Genomic DNA, 22,267 nt, shown 5'->3' with positions numbered 1-22,267 from the left:
AAATAACAGGAATCTCGTGAGATAACCTAAGTGAGAACTGCCCAGCTGCCATTCCCAAATTTCTGAGTCATAAAATTATTAGCAAAACAAAAAATGGTAATTGTAAGCAACAAAGTTTAAGACAAATTTGCGCACAGAAATAGTAAGAACGGTTGGGTTTATCCACCTTACACTAAAAACTCTAGACCAGCAGAGAGGAGACCTAGCATCCATTTGCAACTCTACTACTGACAAGATGGAATTCACTTGTCCAGTGGATCAGTTTATTATTTGAAATTCAGCTTCCTCATCTATAAGAAAGTTAGGCAAGAGGAATGCTCCAGAATTCATAATTTTTTAAACCTTCAAATTGCCTCCTTCTGATTCTCATTTTTGTCTTGTTATATTACACAACTTTTCTATTTCTAGCTCAAGATTTGACTTGGTTAGTATGTAAGTCAATAAAACATATATGAAATTTTTTGATTAAAAAAATTATGATTGCAGTCTTAAAATAGAAAATTTCCTATCACTAAAACCTTTCTATGTCTGGCCCTGGGTAATGGTCTTATCTTTGTAGTTTTCCATACTTGTCATCTTAAATAAGTGTGTGTGCCTTTTTTTAACAGAAAAATATAACCTAATACAATTTAAGATATGCCTACCCTATAGTCTGGAGAAGGTAATGGCACCCCACTCCAGTACTCTTGCCTGGAAAATCCCATGGATTTCACTTTCACTTTTCACTTTCATGCACTGGAGAAGGAAATGGCAACGCGCTCCAGTGTTCTTGTCTGGAAAATCCCAGGGACGGTGGACCCTGATGGGCTGCTGTCTATGGGGTCACACAGAGTTGGACACGACTGAAGTGACTTAACAGCAGCAGCAACCCTATAGTCTGGAGCTTTCCAGATGCCACTAGTGGTAAAGAATCTGCCTCCCAATGCAGGAGATGGAAGAGACCCAGGTTTGATCCCCAGGTCAGGAAGATCCCTGGAAAAAGCAATACACTCCAGTATTCTTGCCTGGAAAATCCCACAGACAGAGGAACCTGGCGGGCTACAGTCCATGGAGTCCCAAAGAGTCAGACACAACTGAACAACTAACACTTTTACTTTTCACCCTGTAGTCAAGCAATTCCGTATCTTAGAGAGTTAACTGTTCGAAAAGAAATACAAGCACTGTATCTTATAATAAAAAATTGGAAATTATAAAAATTACTGGATAAACTGTAGCTTATTCATATTTCAGAATACTGGTAAAACAACCACAGTGTATAATATTTGAGTAAACTTTCAATTTAAAAGTTTAAAGATAAACTTCATTACTCTTAATCCATGCTTTAATAAACTTATTTTCTCTGGAAAGACAAGCAAAAATGTCTATCATATGACCCATGGTAGCTGAAAATTTCAGTATTTCAATACCTTCTACATACAAAGCACTAGGACAAAAAACATTTATCAAGAGTGTAATTTGTATCTGGTTCATGAGCGGTAATACATATGTTATTCCCTTTAATCCTAACACTAGAATAATCACCATTTTTTCATGAGAAAATTCATATTAAGAAGCTTAAAACCTGGCAGAAAGCATTGCGATACTATGAGGCAATATTCAAACTCAGATCTGTCTAACAAAAGCTCAAGTTCCTTTTAAAGAAAAACCAAAGTGGGTATCCCTTCAACTTATATCCAGCTGAAAAACTCTACTTCAAATTCTTAAGTTTTCAGATGTCCAAATGACCCCATTTTCATCCCATTTAAAGAATATGATAAATACATAAAGTATAAAAAGTACTGTTTTTTTAATTGGAGGGTAACTGTTTTTCAATGTTGTGTTGGTTTCTGCCACACAAAGTGAATCAGCCATAAGTGTATATACACACATATATATACCCCTCCCACCCCAGTCACATGCCACCCCACTAGGTGATCGCAGAGCCCCGGGCTGGGCTCCCTGTGTCATACAGCAGCTTATCTGTTTTACTAAATGGTAGTATATATATGTCAGTGCTACTCTCTCCATTCATCCCTCCCTCTCCTTCCCCTGCTGCGTCCACAAGTCCATTCTCTCTGTCTGCATCTCTATTCCTGCCCTACAAACAGGATCATCAGTACCATTTTTCTAAATTCCATATATGTATTCATATACTATATTTGTTTTCCCTCTTTCTGACTTACTCCATTTTGTATAACAGGATCTATGTTCATCCCCCTCAGTTCAACTGACTCACACTCATCCCTTTTATGGCTAAGTAATAGTCCATTGTATACATGTACCACAACTTCTTTATCCATTGATGAGTCGATGGGCATCTAGGTCATTTCCATGTCCTGGCAATTGCAAATAGCGCTGCTGTGAATATTGAGATGCATGTGTCTTTCTGAATTATGGTTTTCTCAGGGTATATGCCCAGTAGCGGGACTGCTGGGTCATAGGTTTTATTGCTAGTTAAAAAGTACTTTTAAATAAACTAAAAGTTTAATTATAAAATACAATTTAAAGATCAAAAAAATCTTACTGTCTTTAAATATAAATATTAAGTATACTTCACAAACTCTAGGTGGTCTCAGCTACTATCACAAAAATAGCATTTTATGAGAATGCAAATTAAAATGAAGTATTTTGAAGTTGTCACCATCAACAAGTATTTACTGAAATATAATCATAATTAAGGAGTAAATGATTATATAAATTATATTACACATAGAAGTTGCTGAAACAAAGAATCCAAGAGAAATGAACAGAAGGAACACAGAGAGGGCCTAAAGAAGAACAGAGTAAAAGCAATGGTAATGAACAAAGAAAGGCCCTATTTCAAATCCTCTGATACCCCTCACAAAGTTACTTCTAGAAGAAATTCAAAAGCACCACCCCCCAACCCTGGGTGCACACTCACACAGAAGGATCTCCTTCCAGCACCCTACCATAAAATACAGTGTTGCTACAATGTACTTATGTACAATTAAGGCACCTCTGGCTATTCCAATTTGTTGAAAATTAACATGTTCCTGTTAATTGTTAATTAAATGAGATTCCACAAAATACTACATTTTGTGGAAGCCTTCTTACAGGGGAAATATGCTACTAAAAACTTTAAATTATAAGGCATCAGATCAATTGTAACATATCCATAAAAGAAATCGTGCTTTCAAACAAAAGATATTTGGCTTAGTTCATATGACATTACCACATCAAAATGGGTTTTTTCAAAGGAAAAAAATGTAAATGCTTAAAAACAATTTAGTTTTTAAAATGTCCAACATTAAATGTATAAATTAATAAACATATGAAAATTAAGTTTTATAAAAACCAAGATTATAAACAAATATAGATCAAAAAGGAATTTTTCTTTATAAATCACATACTAACAAACTACAGGAATGTTATATGTAATTTATTAGAAATATTATTAATAAACTATAAAAATTGACATTTCAAACTGACAGTCTATTTCTCAGTACTTTGCTTTTTTTAATAACTCTTGAGATAGAAGATATAACTTTATTATGAGATTAGAAAAGAAGCACATTTCATATTCTTCTAGCAAATTATTCTAGACTTAGCTAATTTTTGGATAAATCTGAGGATATTTTCATAGGAGAAATATCTATGCCTTTCTAGCTCTCATTTCTAAACTATAAAAATAGAAATGAATTTACAAATAAGAAGTAAAAATCTAGCTGCAGTCCTCATCCTGTCACTAAGTAATGCTGTGACCTTGACTAAGTTATTCCACTCTGGGCTTCAGTGTCCATGTCTACAAAATGAAGAATTTCAACTACAAAATATCCACAAATTTGTATGGTAGTTCTAAAACTTTTAAATACTACTTTTTAAATGTTTCAAATGTTAACTCACCTCATCTGAAGAATCTAGTTGTCCCAATGTTCCTGCTGCACTTGCAAAACCTTTGGAAAGGAGAAAAAAGTTTCCCTTTATAACTGTTACATATTGCTTTAACCTTAAAATTACTTTAAAACATAACAATATCAAAAGCTAAAGTTTTGTTAAGACAACTCATTCTAATAGTTATCTTGGCAGAATTTAACATTTATCTTTAAATCTGGGCCCAATCAGTTTATATTTCAATAGGAAACCTCCAGTGAAAACACAGATTTAATATTCACAAATAATGTTTCAGAAGGATTGCTTTCTTTTCTTTTTAAACCATGGTTTACTAAAATATTGAACTACTAAAGTTTTGGGCTACTCCTAAATAGCAAGTGCTATATTTTTCATGAGTTCAAACTAGAACCTTTGATAAACTAACTGAATCCCTTTGAAGAAAAACAAAGTATCTTCTTTGACTAATCTATCCTTTCTTGCTTACAAATTTTTACTACTTTTATTACTTTCCTTACAAAGAATGACACAGCGCTTAAATTTTTTCAATGAGTAAAGCTTGAGGGGTTTCTTGTTTTAACACAGAAAAGTTACCATTGTTCAAATTAAATATTTAAACAAACCTTGAACTGCCAGAGTGCTAGCGCCAGCAGATGGCTCTTGTATACCGTATACAAGTTTATCCTCAGGATATGTAAGTCCAGAGCTCTTCAAAGCTATAAGGTATTTTTCATGACTTTTCCTTGCACAAGCATTTTCTCCAAGACCTAATATTTAAAGTACATTTAAAAATCAGAAAAAAAAATATTCCATTCAAAACATAAATACAGCCACCTCAATAAATAACGTATACACATATAAAATAGATGACTATTCTAATTGGAGGGGAAACCCTAGAATGAATAATATAAAATAGCTATCAGACATTTCTGTGCTCATGTTTGGCATTAATAATGTACAGCATGTTTATGGCAAATAATGAAATCCAGTAAGCAGTTGAGCATCTTAAAGACGCCAGAGATTATATACAAAACACAGGGGGTTCAAAGATTGATAAAACATGATTCCTATCTTCAAGGAACTTTTATTGTACAGAAAGGCAGATAATATGGTTAAGTGACAAATCTGCAGCAGACTTCACCATTTGGTTTCACAATCTGTGCTCTTATAATACCATGCAACCAGACCCAAAGCAAAGTTTTTGGAAAGGCTTCCTAGGGAAAAAGAGTGGAATTTTCAAATATTATAACTGAGACTATTCTTAATTTCTGTTTTGCCAAGCATAAAATGTTTTTATAATGACACTGAAGTAATTAAAGGCATAACTTGTACAGAAGTATCACTTAAAACAAATTTATTCCAAAATTTTGAGAAGTTTAGGTTCTAGAATTAACAATCCTAGACATTTCACTTAGCATTTGATCATATTAATGCCAAGTTTGTCTTCTACTTTGATTCCTAATATATTATGGAGAATAGAAGAATAATAAAAGAAAAATACTGACATTTGAAAGTTCTTTAAAAGAAAAAATTATTTTCTGAAAGCCAAGTTACCATGTCATTTGCCACCTCTTAATCTGAGAAGCCTGGCGGGCTACTGTCTATAGGGTGACAAAGAGTCAAGACACAATTGAGTGACTAAGCACACACACACACACACACACACACACACACGGAGACTATACATCTTTAATTAAGGTTTCAATCTCTCTGATTATAAAAATATATAGTAAATGAGTTTGTTTAATATTTGCTGAGCTTTCCTCAATTTCCTCTCTCTGCTACACTCAATAGTTAGAATAGCTTTGTTTATTTAAATCTCTGCCCAATCTCTGGTCTAATTTAAAAAAAAAACAAAAATGAAAATAAAACTTTCAGCACAGATTAGACAGGAATACATCTATCCTTCAATTCAAGTCCAAAATTAAAAACAACCACAGTTTATAAAAAATAAAGGATTTCAAGGGTCCTACATAAGAAATGACTAAATATCTTCTGAATAATAAAAATCATGTGTTTATCTCAGTAACAATAAATGAAATTTTTGCAATACTTTTAATTAACAAAATATATTTCAGAGACTTCCCTAGTGGTCCAGTGGTTACGAATCCCTGCTTCCACTGCAGGGGGTGCAGGTTCACTCTCTGGTCATGGAACTAAGATTCTGCATCCCATGCAGTGTGGCCAAAAGAACACAAACTTTCCTTTAATTATTTCTTAATTAAGTTCAACATATTTTCCTTTAATTTCTTGAACATATATGTAATAGTTTTTTAATCTCTTTATCTACTAAATCCAACATCTAGGCCATTTCAAGGTCAATTTCTATTAGTGTCCTTTTTCTTGGTTACACTGCACAATTTCTTATTTTTTTGTATGTCTAACAGTTTTTATTGTATATTGGACATTCTGATGACACATTATCAAAGATTCTGGGTTCTGCTATCTTCCTTTGAAGAGTGTTAATTTTAATTCTGCAAGACTTACAGCTTGATCACATAGAATTTCTGAAGACTCAGTTTTAGTTTGTAAGGGGCAAATCTCTTACTATTATACAGTGGAAGTAACAAACAGATTCAACAGATTAGATCTGAGAGACAGAGTGCCTGGAGAACTATGGACGGAGGTTCGTGACACTGTACAGGAGGCAGCAATCAAGACCATCCCCAAGAAAAAGAAATGCAAAAAGGCAAAATGGTTGTCTGATGAGGCTTTACAAAGAGCTGATAAGAGAAGAGAAAGGCAAAGGAGAAAAGGAAAGATATACCCATTTGAATGCAGAGTTCCAAACAACAGCAAGGAGAGATAAGAAAGCCTTCCTCAGTGATCAATGCAAAGAAATAGAGGAAAACAATAGAATGGAAAAAAACTAGAGATCTCTTCAAGAAAATTAGAGATAACCTATGGAACATTTCATGCAAAGATGAGCACAATAAAGGACAGAAATGGCATGGACCTAACAGAAGCAGAAGACATTAAGAAGAGGTGGCAAGAATACATAGAAGAACTATACAAAAAAGATTTTCATGACCCAGATAACCACAATGGTGTGATCACTCCCCTAGAGCCAGACATCCTGGAATGTGAAGTCAAGTGGGCCTTAGGAAGCATCACTATGAACAAAGCTAGTGGAGGTGATGGAATTCCAGTTGAGCTATTTCAAACCCTTAAAGATGATGCTGTGAAAGTGCTACACTCAGTATGCTAGCAAATTTGGAAAACTCAGCAGTGGCCACAGGACTGGAAAAGGTCAGTTTTCATTCCAATCCTTAAGAAAGGCAATGTCAAAGAATGCTCAAACTACTGCACAATTACACTCATCTCACACGCTAGCAAAGTAATGCTCAAAACTCGCAAAGCCAGGCTTCAACAGTACATGAACCGAGAACTTCCAGATAGTCAAGCTGGATTTAGAAAAGGCAGAGGAACCAGAGATCAAATTGCCAAGATCATTAAAAAAGCAAAAGAGTTCCAGAAAAACATCTACTTTTGTTTTACTGATTACGCCAAAGCTTTTGGCTGTGTGGATCAAAACAAACTGTGGAAAATTCTTAAAGAGATGGGAATACCAGACCACCTTACTTGCCTCCTGAGAAATCTGCATGCAGGTCAAGAAGCAACAGTTAGAACTGGACATGGAACAACAGATTGGTTCCAAATCAGGAAAAGAGTACATCAAGGCTATATACTGTCATCCTGCTTATTTAACTTATATGCAGAGTATATCATGCGAAATGCCAGCCTGGATGAAGCACAAGCTGAAATCAAGATTGCCAGGAGAAATATCAATAACCTCAGATATGCAGATGAAACCACCCTTATGGCAGAAAGTGAAGAAGAACTAAAGAGCCTCTCAATGAAAGTGAAAGAGAAGAGAGTGGAAAAGTTGGCTTAAAACTCAACATTCAGAAAACTAAGATCGTGGCATCCAGTCCCATCAATTCATGGCAAATAGATGGAGAAACAGTGGAAACAGTGACAGACTTTATTTTGGAGGGCTCCAAAATCACTGCAGATGGTGACTGCAGCCATGAAATTAAAAGATGCTTTGCTCCTTGGAAGAAAAGCTATGACCAACCTAGACAGCATATTAAAAAGCAGAGACATTACTTTACCAACAAAGGCCCATCTAGTCAAGGCTATGGTTCTTCCAGTAGTCATGTACGGAATGAGAGTTGGACTAGAAAGAATACTGAGCACCGGAGAACTAATGCTTTTGAAATGTGGTGTTGGAGAAGATTCTTGAAAATCCCTTGGACTGCAAAAAGATCAAACCAGTCCATCCTAAAGGAAATCAGTCCTGAATATTTATTGAAAGAACTACTGTTGAAGTTGAAACTCCAATACTTTGGCCACCTGATGAGAAGAACTCACTCACTGGAAAAGACTCTGATGCTGGGAAAGACTGAAGATAGGAGGAGAACGGGACGACAGAGGATGAGATGGCTGGATGGCAAAACCGACGTGATGGACATGAGTTTGAGTAGGATCCAGGAGTTGGTGATGGACAGGGAAGCCTGAAGTGCTGCAGTCCATAGGGTCGCAAAGAATCGGACATGACTGAGTGACTGGACTGAACTGAACTGAACTGAAGGGGCGAATTTATGGAAAGCCCAAGATTCTTTGGGCTTCCCTGGTAGCTCAGATGGTAAAAAATCTGCCTATAATGCAGGAGACCCGGGTTTGATCCCTGGGTTGAGAAGATTCTCTGGAGAAGGGAATGGCAACCCAATCCCTTTCTTTCCCAAGTATTCTTGCCTGGAAAATTCCATAGACAGAGTAGTCTGGCAGACTACAGTCCATGAGGTCGCAAAGAGTCGGACACAACAGAACAACTCACACTTTCACTTTCAAGATTCTTTAAAAGCCCTGTAAATTGGCAGGAATAATCTCCAAACTCTGTCAGGGTTCTAGGCTTCATTAAGACTGACCTGGAGTAGAACTTACTCTAAGGTATATGGCCTTCTGGTGTGTCAACTTGATGCCTAGCTTATTAATAAGGTCTCTCCAGTTCGGTTGAGCTGATACTCCAGTGTCTCCCAACACTGCCTAATTTCCATTATCTCTATTATATTTATCTTCACTATCTGCCATTAACCCCCCAGCCCTCTTTTGTAAGTCTTAGGTAGTCTCATCCTGTATATGTGTATCTCAGTTCTCAGCCAAGCACTTTCAGGTTCCTCATACATCTGACCCACAAATTCTTGCTATTCTGCACCAAAGATTCCACAGGCTCCAACTGCTTCAGCTGCCCTAAACTGTGACCTCTGCCCCCTTAACTCAGCTGGACCACCACACTCTGCTTCAATGCCAGCCCTCCCCGTTAGTCAGAAAGTTTTCCCCAGAGAGAGATTCAGAGAATTGTGAGGCCCACCTCTTGCTTTTTGTTTCTCTCAAAGGTTTACAGTCTTGTGTTTCCTGTTGTCTAATGTCTGAAAACAACTGCCTCACATTTTTTTTCCAGTTTTATGTTATGACATAAGGGCTAGCAATTTTTTGGTATGGAGGTTTTGTTAATGTCACCTCCCCTCACTAGACCATAAGTTTTGTAAGGGCAGGGATAGGAATATTTGGTTTACTATGTACCTTCCCCACCCAAGCTCTAATATATAGCCCAAAGCCAATCAGATGAGACTATCTATAAATAACATGTAATTAACAATACACATAAAAACTTCACCACTCTAAAGAAGGAAGATAAATTTCAATTTTCAAAACATGCTGTTCATAAAGAACATTATTTAAAAGCACAAAGAACATTATTTAAAATATTCATAAGATTTTAAAATAATTGATATATTTACCAAACGACAAATTTGAGCTAAGTTACCAAGACGTAAAAACTATTTTATATTACAGTACAAACATATTTAACAACTTTAAGTTTCATAATTTAAATTCTACATCACTATAAACTCCGGGGTTTTTCTACATCACTATAAAATCCCACACAAAAGTTTAGGGATACCGAACATGAAGACACAAGAATGATGGCTGTTATTGTTTGGAGAAAGGGAGGTAAAGTATAATTACAAATATGTCACACCAAACTTGGGAAGTCTGGGTTCTAGTCCCAACCCCAAAATCAGTTAATTGTGATGTCTTGAATTGGTCATTTAATTTTTCTGGGGTTCAGTTTCTTTATCCATAATATAAGAAGCATTCTTAATAACGTTTAGCTTTAGCATTCTACTAAAATAATCTACATTTTAAGTTTTAAAATACATAATTTTTCATTATTATAATAACGTAAGTAAATTTTAACTTTCTTCCCTTTGAAATTTTACTCACCAGAAGTCAGATCTTTGTAGTTTTGTTGGTTTGTTAAAACCTGAGTAAGAACAGATCGCATTGCTCCTCCCATTTTAGTTAGATCTTCTAAAAAGGAAATTTGAGGTTCCAAAAGCTGAAGGACTTTATTAAGGTCTTTCTCTGATGGAACATCAGCTGCTAAAAAAAAAAAAAAAAGCAATCAATTTTCTTTAAAATATTTTGCTAAGAATAATATTTTATTCCCTTAAAAACACAGTAACTCAGATAATAGCATTTTATAATCAAAAAGTTAATTTAAGAACTCTTCAGAAAGCAGGCACCTACTCAGCACCTAGCTAGGGCAGACTTGTTTAGGAATTCAGTCCTCTAAGAAAAGACTGATGGAGGAAAGAGATGACTTCATAAGGTACTAGATGTCCCAAGTAGCTCAGACAGTAGAGAATCTGTCTACAATGCAGGAGATATGGGTTCAATCCCTGGGTCAGGAAGATCCCCTAGAGAAGGAAATGGCAACCTACTCCAGTATTCTTGCCTAAAGAATTCCATGGAGAGAGGAGCCTGGTGGGCCACAGTCCATGGGGTCACAAAGAGTTAGAAATGACTAAGAGACTTTCTCACTCACTCACTCACTCACTCACAAAGTACTAATCACTTAATCTGTGTAAAATGCATTCAACTTAGGGTTCTATACTTAACAGATATATACATGTAATCAAAAGATCATCTCAAAATTAGATGAACAGAGTTCAAGAAAAACTTAAGATTACTCTCTAAAACAAAACAAGACAGAAATCAAATATATTCAGATAGTATAAGAATATTAGGACAAAAATATGTCAGTTCTAAATTAAAATCTGTGTAGCAAATAACCCATCCTTTATCATATTCCAAAAATACAGGCTCATGTTAGCTAAAGGTCAAAGCAACTAATTAGAAAAATATGAATGTTTTTACTAAAACAATTTTAAAATACCAGGCAAGATACGCTGGTAAGAGGGGAAGAGAAGAAATCTAGAAATCTAGCAACTTAAAAAGAATAGTTAAGAGGAAAAGAAAAAAAAGATGTCTTAGAAAAACTGAGGTCTAAAAGAAAGACATGAAGAGAGAGATTTAGAGCTTAATCATAACTGGTTAAAAGAAGAATGCATATAAGGGAGCTAACAGGGGGCTTCTGTGCCCAAAAAAGGAGACATCAAGTTCTTTAAACATTTATTGAGTATCTACTTTATGACCAGCACTGAGAAGCAAAACTAAGTAAGACGTAGTTCCTAACCCCAAGGAACCCTCAACCTAGTTAAAAGATAATCTGTGAATAAAATTCCAGATAACTCTGAGTCATGGAATCCAAGCCAAAAATCTTACTTTCTCAGTGGAAAACCATACTGTGTATTATTCTTCTTTCTGTTCTCCCCAATGACTTATTAGTAGAAATTTAATTAACATTTGTTTTTTATTTCCAGGGGCTCTAACACAGGCTCTGACAGAACAGATGGTAGGGTGAAATGGAAAATAGAACTCCAGGTAACTGTCCAACCATGAAATTATCTCAGCTTCCATTATCTCACATTAGATGATTTCAAGTACTCTCTTTTATCTTTTTTTTTTTCTCTTTAATTTCAAACAGTGATCTATACACAAATGAATGCAGTAGTTTACTTTTGCACAGACATAAGAAATTAATGCTGAGTACAAGCAGTAATACAGAGAGGAAAACTTCATGAACCTAAGTTCACAAAATTCATCTTAAAACAAAAAAAGTGCTTCCATTCATTCCTTTATGTTTTCGGGTAATGGTAACATAATTATCAAAGCTATGTACCCATGTCATCCACCTCTTGTAACTGCTAAGTGTCACCAAGGAAAATATAAATATAATATATACTCTTATATTAATTACTCTTTGATTAAACTAATGGTAAGCTTTAAGATTTGCATAATGTGATTTCTACCTATTATTTTTCTAAAATAGGACACTTGCAGCATAAAATGTGAATATCCAAAAAAATCTGTTAACTAACATATGTGAAATAAAATGGAAAGAAATTTCAATAACCCTGCTGGTCTCCAGTTCCTTCATTCCAAAGAGAAAGCAGTTTGGGACTAAATCAAAACAATATTCCTTTCTCTATTTTAATGCATACCAGAAGTATTTGACAAAAGACTGTATATTCTGCTTAAAATGTAGAAGTGAGGAACTATAAGCATTTGCTCACAATGCAAATAACATAATAGTTTTAGAAATGCTGACGATACTATAATTCTTCACACTTCTAGATGCAAGAGAGAAGATAAACATGTGTGCCATAGTTTCAAATTGGATTTAAGATTACTTACAGTATTAAATAATCTAAAAGCTCTAAAAGTAATGCAAATGGAGTCCTTTAAATGATAAAAATGCAAGTATCTCTAGAAAGGCAAAAGACATCATAAAAAGTTAATGTTTGGTTCATACCACTAATTGATACCTGTAATTCACAATGTCAGATTAAGAACTTTAATAAATGATATCTAAATCGAGACATTTAACTAAAGCATATTAATCAAGACTGTGACTACATCTTAAAAAGTAAGAATAATATTGGTAATTTGCATGTTTCTTTTCTCTTTTCAATACAATCAGGATGCTCACAGATATACATTCTACCAACAATATGGGAATAAGCAATTTGTTCCCTAAGTTGTTATATACAGAGGGGAATAAATATATATACCTCTACAAAAAAGGAGGAGGGAAAGAGATTGGTGAAATAGTTTATCTCCTAAAAATCTAAGTTAAAGTCAAACACTTTCAGGACTTCTTAATTCTGCTCTATCACAATATAATCACAAATTAAATCACTTCAATCCCATAAAATAATTATTTCCTCTTCTCCAGAAGGCCAAATAAGTTTGATCAGAGACATTTACAACCGAGCAAAAGAGATTGCCACATTCTGCCTACTACAAGGTATCTATGAAGTCATATAATTGATATTTAGTGTGCTTTTATTTAGTATATCATAGTTATCACATAAAAAACATTAAGCCAAAAAAAAAAAACAAAAAACATTAAGCCAAAAAAAAAAGGTATCTGAAAAAATTCACCTCATTGTTAGTGCTAAACTTTGTTAATTGAGAACTTAAAAAGAGTACTAACAAAAAGTGGGTTAAACATACCTGGTTCATTATAGCCTTCTCTTAAATACTGAATAAGACAAAAAATAAATCTTGGAAGAACAAATTCAGACATCATCAGTAAGTCTTTGGGGACACAAGGAATATTTGAACTTGATTTAATTTGATGCCTTTTGCAAAACCTGTAATAGGAAAAAGAAAAAAAAATTAATGGTGCTGTCAAATCTGCTAAGAATATATTAATTCTATTTACAATATCCATAAAAAGAATGTGGGCCAATATCAAAAGGAACGTATTACTCTTTTTATGATTTTAAGGCACCAAGTTAAAAGAATATAGTTTTAACTGGTCTTTAAATAAAAATTGGCACCGAGGAAGATTTCTTCCTAATAAAACATCATACCAGTTACATTTCAACTAGAATACAAAAAGTAAATCTTGTTACTGACTTTATACATTTTAACTGCAATTTATTAGTTTCAAGGATTAATATATTACTTTCACTCTTTATAAATCATTAAATACAAATTGATTATTTCCCAAACTTGGGAATTATAAACTTGGAATTATTTTAAAAACTTGCATTTTTCATTCCTTAACTATTTTGAACTTATTGCATTAATGAGTAGATAAGTGATACAAATACTTAAAGTTTATTTGAAAAGTATATACACTTAAGTATGCACATTTCTTCTGATCTTATACTAATTTTAAAGTATGACTGGTATATTTGAGCAAAACTGAAGTAAACTATTTTTATAATCTGAGTAGTCATAAATAAGCTATTTTGTGACCAAACACAAAATAAACACACTAAACATAAAACATACCTAGAAAGAAACTTATTACAACAGATGGAGAAACTCTTTTAGCTGAAAAACATAAAAAATCTGAATAGAGAAAAACCACATTCCCAAATGGAAAAACCTTAAAAAAAAAAAAAAGTCTCTCCCACCAAACGCAATGACATTAGATTTAAATTTCAATGGGACTAATCACAAACTAATTCTAAAGTTCAAATGGAAAATCATATGTGTGAAAGAAAATAAGTAAAACGTCTTACAAAATGATTAATGACAGTGACCTACACTTTAAAACATAGGACAAATCCAATATAATTTAAAATATGTGTAATGTCTCTATATTGACCCATATGAGAAAAGAATCAAAAAGAGTGGATATATGCATATATATATAACTGATTCACTTTGCTGTTAACTATACTCCAATAAAAGAATTTTTTAATAAAAACAAAATAAAATCTGTGATATTATGTTATCAATAAACCACAATGGATTCCAGAAACAGACTATGTAATGCCTAAGTCAATTAATGTGGGGGGGTAGAAGATTTTCAATAAATTGCTAAAGGACTAATTGATTACATGCAGGAAATAAATTTGATCCTTATCTTATACCATATACAAACTATATTCCACATAGATGAAAAATCAAGCAGGAAAAAATTTACCAGAAAGAAAATAAACTCTTACTTATATTATCTCAAAGAACAAAAGTCAAAGTAAGATTTAAAAACAAAAGTCATAGAAGAAAGATAAAAATTGGCTACACAAATTAAAAGTTTCTATGCAGAAAACAATTACAAACTGGAAAAAACATTTATAACATATACAAGATTAATATCTATGATCTTTAAACTCTTGAAAAATGGGTTAAAAAGAAAATAATTCATAAAAAAATCATCCAAGGTCATGGGCAATTCACAAAAGTGAATGACCAACAAACATATGAAAAGATGTTCAAGTTCTGCAGTAATCAAATGAATTAAGTTTATTAAAACAAAAAATGAGCAATTAGAAAATCTCCATTTTGTGATACCTATAAAATAACTGACCCATGGAATGGAGTCATTAAAGAAAGGCTTAAAGAAAAATTTACCACTTAGAGAACAGACTGTTACATCCATATCAATCTTAGTATCACCACAGGAGAGGAAAAAAAAAATCAGATGCTGTGATGCTTCTGAAGTACACAGTGCCATTTACAAAGAGTTTTTACCAAACAAGTTGAACCTAAATGACACTAGAGCTAAGTAGTGAAGTCTCTAGAGCTAAGAGATAAAGAAATAAGTTAAATGACACCGTAAGAAAGCAAATAGAAAAATCATGAAAGTAGAACATTATATAGGACAACTGACTCCACTGCAACTGATCACAGCAACCTGTCAGTGGCTGAGAGGAAAAGGAGGTAGAAGGAGCACCAGTTAAAGAGCTTGAAAGGCCCAGTAGCCAAATGTAACATGTGAACGGATTCTAACCTAAACCAACTTGAAAAAGGCATTTTTTAGAAAACAGAAGTCCAATTAAGAACTGAGTACTAGTTTGTTAAATAATTTTATTAGGTAACATAAATGGCATTGTGGTTATGTAAGTAAATGTTGATGGATATTTAACAGTAATAAGGAATTAACTTTGTTTAGGTATGACAACAGCATTGTGGTTATCACTGAATAGAACAGTCCTATCTTTTACATACCTCTATATAAATGTTTATGAATAAAATGCTACAATGCATGAGATTAGCTTCAAAATAATTTGATTGTGTAAAGGAAAATAAGTAGGAGTATACAAAGCCCAGCTTGAGCTGTTAACTGTAGAAACTGGGAGACTGATAAGGGGTTTTGTTATATTATACTTATTAAGCAGAATGTGGGCCAATGTCAAAGCCAATAAAGTACCACCACTTTCAGATTTTTAAGACATCAAGAAAAAAGAATGTAGTTTTAATTGGTCCTTAACAAAACATCACCAAAGGAGTTTTTTCCTAATAAAATATTGTATCAATTAAGTGACACTCACTGCTTTTAGACCTGTATGAAATTTTCTCCACTAAAAGGCTAAAAAAATTTTTTAAGAAAGAAAATGCATTTTTTAAAAGATGAATACTGAAGCATACTGGGGGGGTGATCAAATATGTTTGGGATTTGTTTCAAAACACTTTGGCAAAACAGAAAAAAGGCAAAGGAGGCAAACGAGTCAAAAATCTTGATAAACATTGAGTCCAATGATGGGTTGCTGCTGCTGCTGCTGCTAAGTCGCTTCAGTCGTGTCCGACTCTGTGCCACCCCATAGACAGCAGCCCATCAGGCTCCTCCGTCCCTGGGATTCTCCAGGCAAGAACACTGGAGTGGGGTGCCATTGCCTTCTCCAATGATGGGTTATGGAGGTTCAAAGTTCTATCTTTAACTTTGTGTATGGTTGAAATTTTTGATAACATAAAAATGTTTTTTCATCTTGCAGATTAGGGAAAATTCACTTTATTAACTCGTTGGAAAGCATGTTCAGAAATTTGTTATCATACACGTGGAAGGGTAAATAGATCCAGTTTTGGATGACATTTTAACAATAGAAGACAATGGCATCCCACTCCAGTACTCTTGCCTGGAAAATCCCATGGACAGAAGAGCCTGGAAGGCTGCAGTCCATGGGGTCGTTGAGGGTCAGACACGACTGAGCAACTTCACTTTCACTTTTCACTTTCATGCACTGGAGAAGGAAATGGCAACCCACTCCAGTGTTCTTGCCTGGAGAATCCCAGGGACCGGGGAGCCTGGTGGGCTGCCGTCTATGGGGTCGCACAGAGTCAGACACGACTGAAGTGACTTAGCAATAGCAATAGCAATTAATACTTTAGGCTTCCCTGGTGGCTCAGACGGTAAAGAATCTGCCTGCAATGCAGGAGACCTGGGTTCAAGCCCTGGGTTGGGATGGTCCCCTGGAGGAGAGCATGTCAACCCACTCCAGTAATCTTGCCTGGAGAATCCCATGGACAGAGGAGACTGGCAAACTACATTCTATGGGTGGCAAAGAGACACAAATGAGCAACAAATGAGTAACAAATAAGCACAGCACAGCATTAACACTTTAGGTATTCATAACTTTAGCTGAGCATCTCTCCTTCTTGTAATTAGATAGAAATAATTCTAAATTTGCAAAAATATATCTACAGATATATTCACTGTACCACAGTTTGCAATGCAAAAAAGTTAGGAATTACTCATGTAATAGAATAAAGATTAACCAAAATTCTGTAGATCAATAAAAAACACTGAATTTGTTATAAAGAATGAGGTAGATCAACAAGTACTGAAGTGGAATTATATCTAAAATAAGTAAGAAAAGAATTGCATACCATACATATATATGTACATATATATATAATAACCTCTTTTATAAATAAAATTTTGGAAAAAGAATAGAAAAGAAAATGACATCTGTAGGAAGAAAAATACTTAGAGAAATGTACACCAAACTTGGTAGAAATTAACTGAAAATGGGATACAGCATACTTTTACTGGCTACATTAATTGTACCTACAATGTTTAAATTCTGTAAGATAAATATATGTATAACTGTATAATCAAAAGGAAAAAACCTACCCCCAAAACGAACAATAAGTTATGTCATTCATTTGGCTTTAGTTCCACAATTTGAACATTCATTCTTAACCTTTTTTGGCTAATAGACCCTTTTCAGAATCTAATGAAAGTTATAACTCTTTCTTAAGAAAAAAAATACACAAACATACAAAAATAAAACAGAGCATTCGCATACTACTTAAGTTTATCTACCCTTAAAGCAGAGCTTAAAAACATCAGGCCAACAGATTATAGTGTAGAGACAGGTAGACTACCTCAGTCCTCACACAGATAGGTAGGCAGGGTCTGAACAGCCTCCTCAGCTGCTTTTGTTTCCCATCCAAATATCATTTCCATATTTATCATAGAATGAAAAAAGTTGGAAAAAAAAAAGTTACACCCTAAGGGCTTCCCTGGTAGCACAGCTGGTAAAGAATCCTCCTGGGTTCAATCCCTGGGTTGGGAAGATCCCCTGGAGAAGGGAATGGCTACTTGGTCCAGTACTCTGGCCTGGAGAATTTCATGGACCGGATAGTCCGTGGGGTCGCAGAGTCAGACAGGGCTGAGCAACTTCCACTTTTCACTTTCACTGTTCATTACACCTAAAAGTCTAAATCTTTATTTAAAGGGAAATAGGAACTTAAGACGGGGAAAGCAATGGCACCCCACTCTAGTACTCTTGCCTGGAAAATCCCATGGACGGAGGAGCCTGGTAGGCTGCAGTCCATGCGGTCGCTAAGGGTCAGACACGACTGAGCAACTTCACTTTCACTTTTCACTTTCATCCATTGGAGAAGGAAATGGAAACCCACTCCAGTGTTCTTGCCTGGAGAATCCCAGGGACAGAGCAGCCTGGTGGGCTGCCGTCTATGGGGTCGCACGGAGTCGGACACGACTTAAGTGACTTAGCAGCAGCAGGAACTTAAGAACTTCTTTCAGATGGGGTACACAAAATCTAAGTAAAATCAAAGAAACTTAAAATTCTCCCGTAAATCTAATATAATTTAACTGAAGTGCTTATAAGCATGAAGGTAGAAACAGAAAGCTTTCTGTTTACAAAAGAAAGTAATTCAAAAGAGCTACTGAACAGACAGTGAAGAACACTTCAGTTCAGTTCAGTCCCTCAGTCGTGTCCGACTCTTTGCGAACCCATGAATCGCAGCACGCCAGGCCTCCCTGTACATCACCAACTCCAAGAGTTCCCCCAAACCCATGTCCATTGAGTCGGTAATGCCAGCCAACCATCTCATCCTCTGTCGTCCCCTTCTCCTCCTGCCCCCAATCCCTCCCAGCATCAGGGTCTTTTCAAATGAGTCAGCTCTTTGCATCTGGTGGCCCAAGAACTGCAGTTTCAGCTTCAACATCAGTCCTTCCAAAGAATACCCAGGACTGATCTCCTTTAGAATGGACTGGTTGGATCTCCTTGCAGTCCAAGGGACTCTCAAGAGTCTTCTCCAACACCACACTTCAAAAGCATCAATTCTTTGGCGCTCAGCTTTCTTCACAGTCCAAATCTCACATCCATACATGACCACTGGAAAAACCACAGCCTTGACTGGATGGACCTTTGTTGGCAAAGTAATGTCTCTGCTTTTTAATATGCTGTCTAGGTTGGTCATAACTTTCCTTCCAAGGAGTAAGCATCTTTTAATTTCATTGCTACAATCACCATCTGCAGTGATTTTGGAGCCCAGGAAAATAAAGTCAGCCACTGTTTCCACTGTTTCCCCATCTATCTGCTATGAAGTTATGGGACCAGATGCCATGATCTTCGTTTTCTGAATGTTGAGCTTTAAGCCAACTTTTTCACTCTCCTCTTTCACTTTCATCAAGAGGCTCTTTAGTTCTTCTTCGCTTTCTGCCATAAGGGTGGTGTCATCTATGTATCTGAGGTTATTGATATTTCTCCCGGCAATCTTGATTCCAGCTTGTGCTTCTTCCAGCCCAGCGTTTCTCATGATGCACTCTGCATAGAAGTTAAATAAGCAAGGTGACAATATACAGCCTTGACGTACTCCTTTTCCTATTTGGAACCAGTCTGTTGTTCCATGTCCAGTTCTAACTGTTGCTTCCTGACCTGCATACAGGTTTCTCAAGAGGCAGGTCAGGTCAGTGTCAATTGAGGAATAACATTTCAACCTGGAACAAAGGTGAAGGAACAGCAAGAATGGTCTAAGCAACTTGGAAACTGAGGTTACAAAAATAACTATAAGATACTATGAGTGTGTGCTAAGTCACTTCAGTCGTGTCCGACTTTGCAACCCCATGGACTGTAGCCCACCAGGCTCCTCTGTCCACGGAATTCTCCAGGCAAGAATACTGGAGTGGGTTGCCATTTCCTTCTCCAATAAGACACTATGAGATTGACAAACAAAATTGGTTTTTGCATTTTAGTCTGAGAAATAATATGGGGAACTAAAGCATCTTACATATTACACAGCAAGTGCTCAATAAAGGTTTGGTGAAACAAAGATTTAATCTAATAGTAGAATTCCAAAAATGATTTCAAGGGCATCCAATTAAAGAAAAAACAGAATTCATTTAATAATTCCAGTTTTCAAACATCTTTTTAAGAACCACTATATGCCTGGCACTTACGCCTTAGGAATAGAGGCCTTGCTCTCATGCAGCTAACTTTCTTTCGAGGGGAGAAGCGGGTTGAGGCAGAGGATAGAAAAACCAATTAATATGAAAAATAAGCTCTACAAAATAATACCACAGCCTGATTTATAGAACGGGTCCATTAGGCAACTTTAAATTGGGTTTGTCAGGGAAGGCCTTTCTGAAGACTTGACATCTGGGCTACAGACCAAATGAAATGAAGGAGCTAGGCTAGGCATACAAAGCTCTGTGGGTTGGGCGTATTGTCAAGAGGTATGACAAATGAGACTACATACAATCAGGTTCTAAAGATCTCTCCCCAGGTGAATAGAGAGAGGGCTTTTAGACAATCGGTATGGCTCCAAAGGAAAAATGGCAGGAAGTAATGTGTTTGCATTTGCAATTCACAGGTCACAGATTTTTTTCTTCAAGGAACCCAACAGCTCTGAATGAGTAAAAAGGTTAAATATTTCTTAGGGAAGCAGGATGTTATGGCAATAAATAGGATAGTCAAATAGAACTGTGGAAACAGTTGATAAAATAGCATCTCCAAATTTTATTTTACCTCAACTTTTTAAAAAATCTTCATTGAACTGACAGAAAATTGCCCAAAAGCAAAGTGTTCAGCTCAATGAAGTATCACAAACTGAACACATCCATGCTAGCAGCAATCAGATCAAGCAACAAAATAGTATCAGCATCCCAGAAACCCTCCGTCTGATTCCCCTAATACCAAATTTAAATGACTGAAAACAGAGTTCCTATACGCTGAAAAAAAGAGAGGGGGCAGAACAGAACAAGAGGGAAAGGGATAGGATGGCAAGAAAGGAAAAGGACCAGAGGATTTTGGTCATCCATTTGCAAATTACTAAGATTTGGCTGGGGGGAAGAAGGCCAAGGAGAAGCCAGCTCAAATAACTCAACCACATATTTCAAAAATTAGAAAAGCATCTGAGATAAGCTCCCTAAAAATTAGACTGTGGCATGTACATTACGTTCCTAACTCAGCACAAATCACATACAAAGAATAATTTCACATATAATCTAAGGTAATTCATAGAGAGGGCTTTCTTGGTAGTTCAGTGGTAAAGAATCCGCCTGACAATGCAGGAGATGCCGGGCTGAATTCCTGGACCGGGAATATCTCCTAGAGAAGGAGGGAATATCTCCTAGAGAAGGAAACAGCAACCCACTCCAGTATTCTTGCCTGGAAAATCACAGAGACAGAGTAGCCTGGCAGGCTACAATAAATGGGGTCACAAAATAGAGACACAACTTAGCAACTAAACTTAGCAACTAAACAACGACAATTTATAGAGATCCCTAGAAAGACATGCATCCCAAATTAAAAGCCCCTGAAATAATCTCTTCATTTTACAGATAGGGAAATAACAGAAACACTAAATGACCTATCTAATAAAACTGCTAAAAGATTCCTGAAGATCACAAAAGTCATATCATAAAGATATATATGGTATGCAACAAATCTACATACATAATATGACCTCAGTAAAAATATCAATAAAGATTTAAACAAGGTGATTCTAAAGTTCCAATGGAAAATTAAAAGCTAAGAATCTTCTGTAAAACAAATGTAATGAGAGTAGAGTAGTTTTATCAGGTACTAATTTATTTTAAGGTTAGAATAATCAAAACAGTGTTGCTGTCCAGCCTTTAGGCAGTTTACATTCTAGAGAGTAGACATTAATGATAAATGCAATTAAGTAAACTATAAAATAAACAAAGAGAGAGTTGGGACAGAAATTCACCTATATGCGTTCATATCTTGTATCTCTATATTTCTACATCTTTCACAGGCGTGGCTTCAGTAAAGAACAGATTAACCTCATGTCTAAAACTGTTATATTACATGAATAGTTAAGAAATAAAAGGAAACATTTTAAATTCCATCTAGATAGGTTTAATATTATTTACTGGGGCCTAAAGTACTAAAAAAGCAAAAGATTAATGAAAATTATAAGTTCTAATTGGGAAAGAAATACATCAAGGTTGTATATTGTCACCCTGCTTATTTAATTTATAAATAAGCAGAGTACATCATATGAAATGCTT

The 22,267-nt window shown here is 35.3% G+C and overlaps 1 protein-coding gene across 6 annotated transcripts in view; it reads right to left on the bottom strand.

The window, feature by feature from the left end:
* Nucleotides 1-22,267, bottom strand: part of UBR3 (ubiquitin protein ligase E3 component n-recognin 3) — a 204,981-nt gene that overhangs the window by 155,116 nt on the left and 27,598 nt on the right. For 4 of the 6 annotated variants that reach the window (XM_070358202.1, XM_070358205.1, XM_070358208.1 and 1 more), the window contains exons 2-5: nt 13,258-13,397; nt 10,120-10,278; nt 4,452-4,595; nt 3,844-3,893 (exon numbers count right to left, since the gene is read on the bottom strand). In XM_070358202.1, coding sequence (XP_070214303.1) covers nt 3,844-3,893; nt 4,452-4,595; nt 10,120-10,278; nt 13,258-13,397 — 493 coding nt within the window. The remainder of the gene's footprint in view (nt 1-3,843; nt 3,894-4,451; nt 4,596-10,119; nt 10,279-13,257; nt 13,398-22,267) is intronic. The other 2 variants (XM_070358203.1, XM_070358216.1) reach the window with 1 other exon arrangement.

Source organism: Bos mutus, chromosome 2 (assembly GCF_027580195.1).
Source record: "Bos mutus isolate GX-2022 chromosome 2, NWIPB_WYAK_1.1, whole genome shotgun sequence".
Classification (NCBI taxonomy): domain Eukaryota; kingdom Metazoa; phylum Chordata; class Mammalia; order Artiodactyla; family Bovidae; genus Bos; species Bos mutus.
This window is presented reverse-complemented; position numbering and strand designations above follow the sequence as displayed.